The 15061-nt window shown below is 49.7% G+C and overlaps 1 protein-coding gene across 1 annotated transcript in view; it reads right to left on the bottom strand.

Annotated features, from left to right (window-relative positions):
- TPST1 (tyrosylprotein sulfotransferase 1) overlaps nucleotides 1-15061 on the bottom strand; it is a 77167-nt gene that overhangs the window by 20197 nt on the left and 41909 nt on the right. The window contains exon 3 of the mRNA XM_075565013.1: nucleotides 8412-8610. Coding sequence (XP_075421128.1) covers nucleotides 8412-8610 — 199 coding nt within the window. The remainder of the gene's footprint in view (nucleotides 1-8411; nucleotides 8611-15061) is intronic.

Consider the following 15061-nt stretch of genomic DNA (forward strand, 5'->3'; position numbering starts at 1 on the left):
CCATGGACAGACCTTGCTTAGGCCTGACTGACTTTACACAACCTCAGAACTCCTGATGCTGGCTATGTGGGGATCTGGCATTTTACAGGGACACCCCCACCCAATAAAGAGAGAGAGAGAGCAAGCCTTGGAGACACATAAGGCTTGGTTTTCAAGATGGCCTGTGAAATTCAGCCCCACAGGACGAGAACGTCCGCTTCGATGCACTATCACAAGAGGTTCAGACACAGCCTTGGAAAATACTTGATCTTTTCTTCCTCAAAGCTATTTGAGGAAAGCGGACCAAGAAAAAGAGGGGTTTTTTTTCCTTTGGCGTTCGGAAAACCTTTCAAAACCCGCAAACATGCCTGAGAAGAATTCTCTAGTCACATGGCTCAAACCACAATGTTCTTCCCAACCTACCTCTTGGGAGAGCCAGGAAAGAGCTAGCGAGCCAACTTGTATGCAGAGAACTCTGATGCCTGCGGCCTGGGAAACCTCAAACTACCATGCCTTGTGAGAAGGAGAAAGCTATGAATTACCAATTACCAAGAGGTTGCAGCGGGAGCCTGGTGGTGCAGCGATTACAGAGCGGGCTGTGACCCGCAGGGTCGGCAGTTGGAAACCACCAGTAGCTCCGAAAGGGAAAGACTGGGCTTTGTGCTCTTGTCGACAGTGGCGGTCTCGGAAGCCCACAGGGGCGCTAGGAGTCAGCATGGACTCGGCGGCAGTGAGGTTTTGTGAGATGAAATTAATCATCGAGCGGTACAAATGCCAGGCTAGACGGACGTCTTTATGTCCCAGGTTTCAAAAATGTGGTTCATAAAACGTTCGAACAATTTCAGTGATCATTCATAAAAGAATACATACATAGGGCTCTGATAACTCCCCGAAAAGCGCCCAGTCATATGAATCAGTGAGAGTATAAAAAGTAGCAAAACTCTAGGAAGGAAAACACCAATCTCATGCTGCTGGTGAAGTGTGTTCTCCACTGGGAACACACACACACACATCACACACACACACACACACCACACACACACACACACACCACACACACACATCACACACACATCACACACACACACCACACCACACACACTCACCACACACACACCACACACACACCACACACACACACACCACACACACACATCACACACACACACCACACCACACACACACACCACACACACACCACACACACACACCACACACACACACATACCACACACACACTCACCACACACACACCACACACGCACACACACCACACACCACACACACACATACCACACACCACACACACACACTCACCACACACACGCACACCACACACACACCACACACACAACACACATACCACACACACACACATCACACACACACACCACACACACACACATACCACACACACACTCACCACACACACACCACACACACACCACACACACACACCACACACACACACCACACACACACCACACACACACTCACCACACACACACACCACACACACCACACACACCACACACACCACACACGCACACCACACACGCACACCACACACACCACACACACCACACACACACACACACAGCACACACACCACACACACACACAACACACACACAACACACACCACACACGCACACACACACACCACACACAGCACCACACACACACCACACACAGCACCCATACACACCACACACACACACCACACACACCACACACACCACACACACCACACACACCACACACGCACACCACACACGCACACCACACACGCACACCACACACACCACACACACACACCACACACACACACACACAGCACACACACCACACACACACACAACACACACACAACACACACCACACACGCACACACACACACCACACACACACCACACACACACAGCACACACACCACACACACACAACACACACACAACACGCACACCACACATGCACACCACACACGCACACACACACACACACAACACACGCACACAACACACGCACACCACACACGCACACCACACACACACACACCACACACACAGCACACACACAGCACACACACAACACACACACAACACACACACCACACACGCACACACACGCACCACACACGCACCACACACACACCACACACACACCACACACAGCACCCACACACACCACACACACACACACCACACACACACACCACACACACACAGCACACACACCACGCACACAACACGCACACAACACGCACACCACACACGCACACACACACACCACACACACAACACACACACACACACACCACACACACACCACACACACACACCACACACACACCACACACACACCACACACACACACCACACACACACACACACACACCTCGGGCATTTTTCTCAAGCAATTTTTACAAGTCTCAGATAAACTGCCCCTATTTAATTCTAATTCTATTCATCTATCCTTAAAACAGAAACAAAACCTAAAATAAGGCTTATACAAAGATGTTCACTGTAGTATGGTTTGTCAAAGTCAAAAGGGTATCCAAGAAAGAAAAAAACAGATTTTATAGCATCTACTAGGGATAATATTTTGTTTGTTCATTTATTCATTCATTTACCAGGGAGCTCCCGAAAGAATTTAAGTTGGCTCATTTGATGACATATAATCATTAAAAAACATATTTGAAAAGAATGTGCAAAGTGGGCAAATGCTAATGAACTGTAAGAAGAAAGGTCGGGTATAGAATTGTGTGTATAAAGGCAAGATGGTAAGACCATAAAGAAACTGCACAGCCCACATGCTCACTGAAGACAAAGCAAAGGTGGTGAAGAAAGCTGATGGTGCCTGCCTATCAAAAGATATAGCGCGTGGGGTCTTAAAGGGCGGAAGTTAAACAAGCAGCCATCTAGCAGGGAAGCAACAAAGTGACCAGCCTGTGGGACAATAAGGTGTTGATGGGATCAGGTATCAGGCATCAGAAGACCCAAAACAATCACATTGATGTAAATGAGTGGGATCCAATGGAGACCCAAAGCCCATCTGTAGACAACTGGACATCCCCTCATAAAGGGTCACAAGGAAGGGACAAGCCAGCCAGGGTGCAATATAGCACCGACGAAACATACAACATTCCTCTAGTTCTTTAATGCTATCATGACCCCAGTTCTGCCTTCCAAATCCAGACCAGAGCATGCACACAGGTACAGATAAGAGCTCTCAACACACGGCATCCAAGACAGATAAACCCCTCAGGAACAGTAATGGGAGTAGTGAATCATGAGGGTAGGGGGAAGGTGAAGGGGAAAGGGGAACTGATCACAATGATTGAAGTACACCTCCCACCCCAGAGGGATGAAGAACAGAAATGTGGGTGAAAAGAAATAGGAGATGGTGTAAGATATGAAAAAAAATCATTTATTCAGGGTTCATGAGGGTGGGAGTGGGCTTGGGAGGGTAAAAAGAGGAGCTGATACCAAGGGCACAAGTAGAAAGAAAATGTTTTGAAAACGATGTGGTAAAAAATAAAAAGAAAGAAAATGATGATGGCAACACATGTACAAATGTGCTCGATGCAACTGATGTATGGAATGTTATAAGTTCTGAAAGAGCCCCCAATAAAATGATTTATATAAAAAAGGATAACAAATGCCCAGAAGGAGGAGCAATGCATCAAAGTATTGAGAATATTTGCATATGTACACACGCCTTTGCTGCAGATAACTGTGAACATGGTAGCACATACAGGGGGCAGAGTTATGAAAACTTCTCAGAGCTTGTAAGCAGCCGTCTGAGATGCAAACGCCGTTCTCTCCCAGTCTGGAGGAGAAAAGAGTGATGCAAACTGAAAGACACCTGGAACCAACTGGCCCAATGGGCCTCACACGCATCACCTTGTACAACCCTGAGGCCAGAAGAGCTAGATGGTGCCCGGCTAGATTACCAACTACTCTGAAAGGGAGCGCATTCGAAGGGCCTGGATAGAGTGGGAGGAAAGTGTGGCACAGAACTCAAAATCATAAAAGAGACCAGGCTTTCATGATTGGTTGGACAGAGACTGGTGGGGGCCCCAAGACTATGGCCCTTCGTAAATGTGTTGGACAGGGTTCTCTAGAGAGACAAAACCAGATTGCTAGTAATTATATATAAATATATTTATAAAGATAGATATATAATTCAAGAACTAAACCGTTAAATTATATACAGATAGCTAATACAAGAAATTAACAGTTAAATTATAAAGCAATGAGACACTAGCAGTCCTTTAAGGCTTGAGAGCCGCCAGTTGCCAGTCCCTTTCTGTAGAGAGAGCCGGGCTATATATACCCAGGCAGCAAACAGCAAGGCAGGTCACCAACTATCGGTCCCCAGCTCCAGAGACGAACATCCCAATCGTGTGGGATTAAAAGGACCTCGACTTACAGCGACACAGTCCACAGGTTAGGCATCCCACAGGTAGTGTACCCCTTTAAATTGAGGCACAGAATGAGCAAGGCGAGGCTCACCGAGCCATTTATCCCTCCGCCCTTCAGTTAATCCTACTTGTGTTTATCGGCCAGGCTGGCACAGTCAACTATCGCAGTCACCCTTCAGGACTAGAACTGAACCTGACCGTGCATCAGAATCATCAGCCGTTTGCCATCTCCAGGGCAGTGTTGACTCCAGGACCGAGGGTTAGGGAGGGAAGAGGACAGGAAACGGACACGCTGGGAGGGAGTGGGATAAGCAAGGATACCCTGAGGGGACTGAAATGGATGAGTTGAAACAAGATCTGCTGTTGTGAGTTCCCATGGAGTTGGTGGCGACCCACGGCGACCAACAGATCGAAGCACTGCCGGGCGGCGCCATCCTCACAATTGTTCCTGTGCTTGAGCTCATCGCTGTCGCCCCGGTGTCCATCCACCTCAGTGAGGGCCTGGCCCGTTTACAGCGCCCTTCTACGTTACCAAGCAGGCTACATGTGTAGTTGAATGTAAAACCACTGTAAACCTTCATCTGAACCACAATAAAAAGTTTTAAAAGGGTGAATGATATGCATAAGGTGGCCACATGGATCGTTCTTGTTAATTTTGTAAGTTTCATATGTTTATGTTATAACAAAATGTTTATATGAAAGATAGAGGTCTTTTAAAAATATTTGCCTTCTAATTGGAAATCCCCTTACAGAAGGGTCATAGGGAGGAGACGAGCCAGTCAGGGTGCAGTGTAGCAACGATGAAACATACAACTTTCCTCTAGTTCTAAATGCTTCCCTCCCCACTAACATGATATCAATGCTACCTGGCAAGTCTGACTAGACCAGAGGATGAACACTGGTACAGATAGGAACTGGAAACACAGGGAATCCAGGGCAGATGATCCCTTCAGGACCAGTGCTGAGAGTGGAGATACTGGGAGGGTGGAGGGAGGGTGGGATGGAAAGGGGGAACCGATTACAAGGATCTACATATAACCTCCTCCCTGCAGGATGAACAATGGAAAAGTGGGTCAAGGGAGACACCGGACAGTGTAAGATATGACAAAATAATTTTTAAATTATCAAGGGTTCATGAGGGAGGGGGAAGCTGGGAGGGAGGGGAAAAATGAGGAGCTGATACAAAGGGCTCAAGTAGAAAGCAAATGTTTTGAGAATGATGAGGGCAACAAATGTACAAATGTGCTTGACACCATGGATGCATGTGTGGATTGTGATAAGAGTTGTACGAGGCCCCAATAAAGTGATTTTTTTAAATGTTTGCCTTCATAGCTAAAGGTTTACACGAGGGTAAATCTTCGTACGGAGCCCCTGCTGACTGAAAACCGACGTGAGGGAAGACTTAAGAGAAAGAAATCAACATGGGGACTGACCTCACGCTACCTAAGTTTGTTTGTCAGGTATTGGGAGGCAGAGAGACAGACAGACAAAGGAGATTTGATATTTAAGTTTCTGGAGAAGGCAATGACATTAATGACCTAGGGAAACACTTGAGAAGGCCGAGGCATCTAATCTAGAAATCAAATAAGCTAGCAATGAACTCACGGCCACATGGCCACCTCATCTAGATGGTTGTGTCCTGAGCGTGCAGGGGTGAAGCTCAGGCAGACCGCGGGAGCGCAGGTGCCATCCCAGCCCACCGCAGCCAAGGATGCGTCAGGACAGAGCCAGCAACGCAAATGTTTGGATCTCCCGTGCCTAGAAAACTTACCACCTGGGTCGACATCTAGTGTGCGCACTAGCACTATGCAGAACCCCGAACTTCCATGAGATGGAGCCAAACGGGGCAGGGAAACACACAGGTGAGCACACGCTCCCTGGATGTGGGGTTGTCAAAACGACATGAAACTCACCGCCACTGGGTCAGTTCTGACGCAGGGGGACCTTACAGGGTGGAGAAGAATGGCCTCTGTGGGTTTATGAGGCTGTAACCCTTTTTTTTGGGGGGGGGGGGGCTCACATGATTTATTGTTAACCTCTCGAAGTGGAAGAAGCCAGGTATTTGCCAATACAAGTTCAATTGATCCGATGGTGGCAAAGACCTAACCTCAACATGACAGACCGCTAGGGAGTCTGGGTAAATGTGGGGGGCGTCATCTTCGGGGGCTCCTTCCAGACCCCAGTCGGTTCTTCTCCAATGTCTTCTCTTGAAGTTGTACCTGATCCCATTACCAACTTTCATTCGAGTCCCTGGGGGAATGAGCCCATTCTGCTTTTGTCTCTTGGCTGGGAATCTCTTGATCCTGCCAGTCTTCTGAGAAGCCACTGTGAAGACAGAAGATCACCGCACTTGGAAAGGCGGAGAAATGGAGGGAAGGCGAAGAGGACAGAGTACGTTTTAGAAGCGAGCCTGTAGCGCTTTCCTGGAGAAGGCCTCGTCTTTTTCCTGAAGAGTGACTGGTGGTTTTGAACTGCTGACCTCCAGGTTTTCAGTCCAACACGTAACCACTGTGCCACCCGGGCTCCTGTAGGGTTGCCGGAAGCCCTCCATTTGTAAACAACGTGCCCTCTCTGGGAAGCACGGTGCAGCGCAGCACAGCGAAACGAGGTGTGCCTGCAGCTTCCACCGGGTAGGTCCCAGGGCGCTCCCAAACGTTCCAGGAGGCGGGGTTAAAGAGAATGGGAGGGGCTTCCGAACGCTGATGGGAACCTTCCTTTATCTTTTCCATGCCATTTTCCCATATGGTCAGCTCCATTCCTTGCGTTTTCCGTTCTCTGCAACGAAACTTCTTAAAGGTGTGAGAATAACTTGCTGCGAGAAAAACCAAAGTCACTTCGACAGCACATTTCACTCAGTCCGAGGGGCCATTTGGTTGTCTGAGGTTTGCTGAAGGCTCTAACGTAGCCAGGGCTCAGCTTTCCTTAGCCAGGAAAGCGAGGCTCATCTAAGCGAGGGTTCAGTAGCAAGGTCGCCATTGGATTTCAAGAGAGGGAAAAGCAGAAGTCAACAGGATCACTCCTAATGCTGGTGTCCATACACACGAGTGACAATCAGCTCTGAGAACCAATCTCCCACCCCATCCCAGTGAGTGCCTTCCCCAGGGATTGGGCAATGGGGGCATCAGGGTGACCCTTAAAATACATTGGAACACAGAAAAATCCCACTCCCAAAGAAAGCAGAAATAGTACAAACTAGGACACGTTAAGAATGGATCTAAAGGGGAAACCAGTGACAAGCTGAAACCAAACCGTGTCTGCAGCAGTTCACTTTCCACTTCCCCCGGGTGTGGCTCACATCCGTGTTCAGTGGCTTGAGAGAATTTGACAGGGGCGTAACCCATCGGAACAAGTGGATTTGAGGCTTTCCCCATGGGTCATCTGTAGCCTCTGCCAACCGAGTGTTCACAATGAAAGCTCTAGTCTCCTTCCCTCCTCTGATCTTGGGTTTTACCATTCTGAATCCTTGGATCTTTTGGTAAGATTTGCTTTGTATGAAATCCAGGATAGGTAAACCTATAGAGACAATTATTAGATCAACCGTTCCTTGGGGTTCCCCCAGGGGAGGTGAGGGGAACGGGAGATTTTAATAACAACAGGTGTAAGAATGAAGGAAATGTTCCCGAACTGATTGTGGTCATGATCACACAATTCCTTTTGATGTACTCGAACCACTGATGTATTCGATATATGAATCTATGTCAATAAAATGGCTAAATAAAAATACATGAGAAGACGCTGGGGAAAGAAGCACCCTACAAAGTGAATTCATCTCAACTATAAAATTATTTTCTTATTATAAACAAAGACACACACTAAGGAAAACCTTTGCATGATGGCAACATACATACAGATATGCCTGACACAAGTGATGTACGGATTGCTTTCATTGCTGCAAGAGGCCCCAACAAAATGAACTTAAAAGAAAAGGGAAACCCCTTCAGGATCCAAATGGCACGTCCCGGTTTCCTTAGTCAATCTGAAATAAAACACAACAAAAAACACTTACCCTTCGAGTGTTCTCGAGGATTCTCGGATCAGGTTTTCCGTAGTTGGGAGGGTTGGCATAGGGGTCGTAGCCGAGCTTGGCAAGCATGGGCGCAATCGCTGGCATGTCCTGGAGGACGTCTGGAGGAATCTTCCCGACCCACTTGGACAGCGCGCCCACGTTGACCGGCTTGATGACTTGGTCTGTGGATCTCTCCACTCTGAAAACAACCAGCACAGGGTGAGGGCCTGCGCGTAGCCACCGGGGAACTAGAGATCATTTGGGAGGAGTTCAACAACTGTGTCTCGGTGTGCGTTACACAATTGATGTGTGTATGGATTGTGATGAGAGTTGTATGAACCCCTAATAAAACATTTTAAAAAAACAACAACAACTGTGTCTCGATTTTAAAGCCGTTGAGAAAGAGGACCCCTCAGGGCCTTCTTCACGCCTCTGACCAGACTTTTTCCTTCTTTCTCTCTCTTTTCTTTCTTTCTTTCTTTCTTTCTTTCTTTCTTTCTTTCTTTCTTTCTTTCTTTCTTTCTTTCTTTCTTTCACATGCGAAGTTGGACAGGCATTGTGAGCAGCCTCCGATTTCTAGAAAGAGGAAAATGGATGGGCTGAAAACATCTGCACACAATGTGCTGACACTCTCATTGCAAAATCCAGAAAAATGAGGCTTAAAAAAAAAAGATAAGGCTGTTTAGGAAAGGAGTCAGCCAACTTAACTGAAACGCCTCCAAAAATAAACAAACAAAAAGATAGATGGATAGATGACGTCAGGAACGGATCGAGGGGTACCTACTACACACTTACTACCGTTCGGTTTCAGCCCATCGAGATCTAGTGGGCAGAGAGTGCTCTCAGAGGGGTTCCAAGACGAATCTTTATGGAAGTGGCCTGCACCTCTTTCTCCTGCGGAGCAGCTAGTGGGTTTGAACTGCCAGTCTTTCTGTGAGCTGCCAGTGCTTGGCTACTGTACCGCCAAGGCTTCTTAGCCAGAGGGTGTGTGATGACGCCAACGGAGCAGAAATGTTACTGGAAGAATCTGGACAGCGGGTATCACTATTTTTAATTCTCTTATACAGTTGAAAGTTCTCAGAATAGAGTATTGAGGGGGAAACAGCCAGTCCTAAATCTACTAAACGAACAAAATACTCCTCTATAGACACCCTAAAGGAAACAATTTCCCAAAGAAGGAGAAGAAGTGCTGTTTTTGGTTTTTTTTCGATGTCTATGGAGGAGAATTAAAAATAATGGGATATTGGCACGCCGGGTCGCTGTCCGGTCCTGAGAGGGGCTTGCTTTGGTCTTGGGTCCTTAACAAGCCTCGTTCGCAATCCCTCCATAGCTGATCTAGGTTCCCCTGGCCGTTTGGTTGCCCTCATTTATAGCTTGCAGCGGAGTCCATCCTGGAACAGTCTGGAGAATTTTTCTTTGATTTTGAGGCTCCCAGTCCTGGTGGCATAGTGGTTATGTGTTGGGCTGGCATTTTTATGACCGTCAAGAGCATGTCCTGTACCATGCTACGCCTGGCAGCGCAATGGCTTTGTATACAAAAGGCTGGACATGGGAATTCTGCCTAAGGGGTGAGGCGGGCGCTGCTGTGTTCACCGGGATCTTTAACTGTATTGTAACCTCATGGGACCACAGATGTGTGTGGTCGGGTGCTGCCTAAATGGGCATGATCAGTGCAGGACTGTCTGGGAGCTCTCATTGAGCTGACCATCTGTATCTGAAACGGTCATTCAAAGGGCCCCTCCAGCAGCAACAGATGAGATGTCCCCTTCAGCTTTTCCCGCAAGCTCATTGGCCACATTCTCTTCCCCCATTTAAATATTCCCCCAGGATTCCACTGTGCCCCTGCTTGCCCCCCTCTCTCTATTCTCTGTTTGTTAGTCTTTAGCCCTGTGGGTTTCCAAGACTGTAAGTGTCTATGCGAGTGGAAAGCTCAGTCTTTCTCCTGCAGAGCTGCCAGTAGTTTCAAACTGCTGACCATGTGGATCAAAGCCCACTTCTTTAACCACATCACCACCAGGGCTCCTAGCTTGTCCAGCACCATAGCCTCCCTGGTAGCATAGTGGTTATGAGTCTACTAACCACAGGTCAGCCGTTTGAGCCACCAGCCTATCCATGGGAGCAAAGAGGAGGCTTTCTACTCCCTGTCCTGTAGGGTCGCTATGAGTCGGAATCGCCTCAGTGACAGTGAGTTGGCGTTAGTATTTGTCTAGGACGGTGTGTTTACATTGCAACATGATGGTGAATGGCATTTCCTGTTCACCCGTGGAAGTTTCACGCATTCAGGTTTGTATGATCAGTTGTGTGGCCATTGTGCCTTGGTGTCCTGCCACCCACAAGGATGGGGCAGGAGAAAGGAGGCTCTCCACACGTCCCCCAACCAATCAGCCAGCTCCAGTCGGATGCCCTCCTCCCCTTTCCTGTTGCCAGAATCTCGGTTTGAGTCACCATCATTTCTCAGCCAGATGAACAACAAACGCCTGCTCATCTCCCTGCATCAAAACAGCTGGTCTTCTGCCCGGCTAAGCACCACTCCACCAGGTGGTAAGGGGCCGCTCTGTGCTGTTTTTATCTTAACATCACCCGCATCTGGCACAGCGGCATATAAAAGATGCTCGATACATGCTTATTAAGGGAGTCGATGAAGGACTGAAAGCAGCTGCCGGTAAGAGAAGCTTCCATTAGTTTGCATAAACACGCTCGGGAGAGGTCAAGGACATGTCCTCATCATAAGAGCACAGCTCACTGACAAATAAGATGAAAAGACTTCCCAGCATCCAAGTGCTCACTTGCAGGACACTTACTGTGGAGACGGGAATTCCAGAGAATGGGAGTTAGCAATAGAGAGGAACTGGCCCAGGAAACCAACTAACCAACCTTCTGGTAAACAAAGACGACTGCTTTCTGTCCCTTTTGTGCCAGTCGCTTGGCATCTGAGATCTCATTTAACCTTTAAAACAACTTTCCAAAAATCAAACTCTGCATTGAGTTGATGCCGACTCATAGCGACTCCATGGGACAGGACAGAACTGCCTCTATGGGTTTCTGACCCTGTAAACAGTTTACAGTAGGAAGTCTTCTCTTTCTCCCTGGAGCTGGCTGTTGGTTTTGAACTGCTGACCTTGCAGTTAGCAGCCCACCATGTAACTACCATGTTCCTAAAACAAGCTTCACTCCCTGCTGACTCATAGCGACGCCATGTGGGTTTCTGAGACTGTAACTGTGCATGGGAATGAAAACCAGTCTTTCTCCCGAGCAGCTGCTGGTGGTTTTGAACTGCCAATCATGTGGATTGCAATACCTAACCACTACACCACCAGGTCTCGTCCAAAACAGCCTTAAGAGAAGGCATTATCAGTTCTCATTTCTCCAACGTGGAAATGGAGGTCCAGAGAAGGGGAGAGGTTTGCCCCAGGTCACAGAGAGTCTGAATCTGAACCCAGGTCTGCCTGTCTGTCCATCCAAGGTCCCCTTTCTTTTCGAACTACCACTGACAACTTCCACCTTGGTCATAGGTGCTTTTGCATTTTGTGTGACCTGGAAAGGCCCGGCCACGTGACCTACATGACTCAAGAGGTTGACAACAGAATACACACCCATATGCACTGCACTGAGAGCAGACCCACATGGTGCCCAGCTGCTGACGCCAATCAATGGCTGGGAGGAAAGGCCAGGGTCCTAGCTATGTGTCGATGCTCAGGGTGTAAGTGCTCCTGCTGGGGCTGATATCAAGCCATCAGCATGACCTCACTGCCTAGGAGCTGGGAACTGGTGTACACATGGGTTTCTGGAGCCCTGGTAGCGTAGTGGTTCCGTGTTGGGCTGCGAGCCACACGGTCAGCAGTTCGAAACAACCAGCAGCCCCACGGGAGAAGGACTGGGCTTTCTACTCCAATAGTCTCAGAGAGTCTGTTAAAACCAATACACAGGCGCACCACACTGCCTTTCTAACATCCCCCGAATCTTGACTTCTGCAAGGCCTTGGCATTAAGCAGTTGGGGTCACACACAGGGGCCCTTGGATGTCATGACCGGACGTTAGCTTGATCTTAAAAAATGATGGGGAGTGACTGATGGGCAGAGCTGGAAGAAGAGACTGAGCATTCACGGGTCAGACAGGGTGAGACAGGAGGGAGAGGGGAGCGCGTGTGGCCCAGGCTGGCCAGCCACACACGCCTTCCGTTCATCCAGTCACCCTCTCAGGGCCCTAGTCCGCACCAGCGTCAGCTCTCAGCGCTCACCGGTCCTCTTCCCACGGACACTGCCCTGTTCTAGGGCCCACGCTGCACTGGGGTGTGGGGAGAAGACAGGCTTGGCAGCGTTCTTTGCAACACGGCTTCAAGTAGCGCTGGTGGCACTGAGAGTTGGGCGCCAGGTTCCGATGGATAGGTCCGCCGTGTGAGCCTGCCTAGCCCTCCGTGGGAGAAAGATGTGGCAGGCAGTCTGCTTCCAGAAAGACTGACAGCCTCAGGAACCCTCCAGGGCAGCTCTGCTCTGTCCCACGGGGTCCCCAGAACTCAACAGCTGTGTGTTGGTGAGTCTGGGGGTGGAGCGTTGGAACTGAGAAGATGGCTGGCCCTCAGACAGCAGAGACCATGACGTGAGTGAGTGAGGACCTGCCGTCTTAGGAAAGCCCCGTCCCAAAGCCAGGGCTAGCTGGAGTGGAAGGATGTTGGAGAGTGGAGTCAGGACCTGACCCCTCACGAAAACCTTGTCTCACAGTTGACCGTGGCCCCGATCTGACCTGCTACCTGTTTTTGTAACTAAAGTTTTATTGGGACACAGCCACACGGTTGGCTTCTGTATGCTCCGTGGGTGCGTCCACTCTATAGCAGCAGGACTCGACAGTGGCAGCTGACACCACGCGGCCTGCAAAGTCCCGACTGGCCCTTGCTCAAAAGGATAGGATTCCTAGAGGGAAATGGGGAGGTGTGACACCAACTAGTTCTCACCGGACCCTGGAGTCTCAGCTTGACCTCAAAACAGAGCCCCTGACACACACACCCCCAACCCCGCCGGTTCATGTGCCCCCACAGGGCAGACGCAGTCCTGGGAAGCAGAGTTGGTGAGTTCTGTATCCCATCACCACCCCTCCCCCTCACTGTTGGCAAGCGCCCGGGCTCCTTGCACTATGCAGCAGTCAGAGTGACAGCAGCCACCACCCCCCTTGAGGAGTGGGGCCCCTGCCAAAGTCCGGCACTGCTGAGGTGAACATAATCCCCAAGATCCTCATGCAAGCATAGATTTTTCCATGAGTGTCAATTAAACACTACAGCCATGCTTGCTGCCAAACCACAAGCCTGAATTATGACCCACAGCGATTGCGAGGGGAAACCTAGTAAGTCCTCCGGATGGAAGTGTCAGGGCTGGGAGGGACAGGCATAAAGAATCGGGCTGAAGGCCAGTATGTTACCTGAACAGTGAGGGAGAAGACGGTAACAGCACAGGATGAGTCCCCGTTCGACGCCGCGCACAGTCTCAAGATGCACCATCCGAAAACATTAAGGTGCGCCCTGTGGAAGAGGGCTGAAAAACGTAATCTCAACAGACATGCAAAAGCCTGTCCCATGCTGTGTTATCTTATGCATATACATGCACCGCGTTATCAGACTGCCAACCATGTCTGTGGCCTGGCTAAGCAGTGTTTGGGCCAGGGCCGGACTAGGCAGCCCCCATCTCCTCTCCAGCTCCTCAGGAGGATAGGACTTCAAGGCCCCCATTTCCAGCCTCTCGGGAGGATAAATGACCTATTGCAGTAGGCATCTTCTGCCCCAACATTCCAAGGAGCTGATGTCTGCAGACCAAGGTTGGGCAGCCCCTGCCCCAGCGCTCCAGGGAGTAGGTTGGCAAACAACAAAGGCACTTCCCAGGGATGGCATCGTGATTCAAGGTCCTGCAGCTGCAAGCGAAAACTCTCCCTTCTTGTTGTCAATGTACACCTCCCTAGCTCAGGCCCTATGAAGCTCCCACCGCCTCACCGACAAGCTGCGATTTCCCTGACCCAACTCGTTGGGTCTCGGAATCCGCCGGGGAGCTCAAGATGCTCCTGTCCCTCTCTCTGCTCTCCCTTCCCCCCACCCCGGGAGCTCTTTCCCTGCCCTAATAAAGCCGCTCTCAACCTCACGTTCCTTGTCTCAGTCCTACCTCCGTGTTCCGTGTCTCTGTGTTGACCTCTCAAGCAGGGTGTTTCCTTTCTTCAGGTCTCGGCATTTACTATGCCTGTCCTGTCAGCCCGTGAAATTGAGGGGAAGGAAGCACAGGCCCACGAAGGGGATCTTTGTCTAGAAGTCTAACTGCCAGTTGACGCGAGCTCGGCAGGATCCCACCCCCACCCCCGCCCCGGTCTGCTATACCCACAGCCCTCCCCGTCTCCGTCGAAAACAACTCCATTCTTCTGTTTACTCGAGATAAATGAAAGTAGAATTTTCTTTAACTGCTCTTTCTCTCCCACCCCACATCCAATTTGCCAGGAAAGCTTGTGAACCGTGCCTTCAAAACACACCCACATTGGGCTCCTCAGTCACGCCACTGCTGGACCCCTGGTCTGAGTCAACATCCTCACTCACTGGGTCTCTTCAGGTCTCCTCTCCGGGTCCCTGGAGTGGGACGTCACGCTTGGTAAAGTCGAGGGGCAGTGAAAACGAGGAAGGCCCT

This window comes from Tenrec ecaudatus, chromosome 12 (genome assembly GCF_050624435.1).
Source record: "Tenrec ecaudatus isolate mTenEca1 chromosome 12, mTenEca1.hap1, whole genome shotgun sequence".
Taxonomy (NCBI): domain Eukaryota; kingdom Metazoa; phylum Chordata; class Mammalia; order Afrosoricida; family Tenrecidae; genus Tenrec; species Tenrec ecaudatus.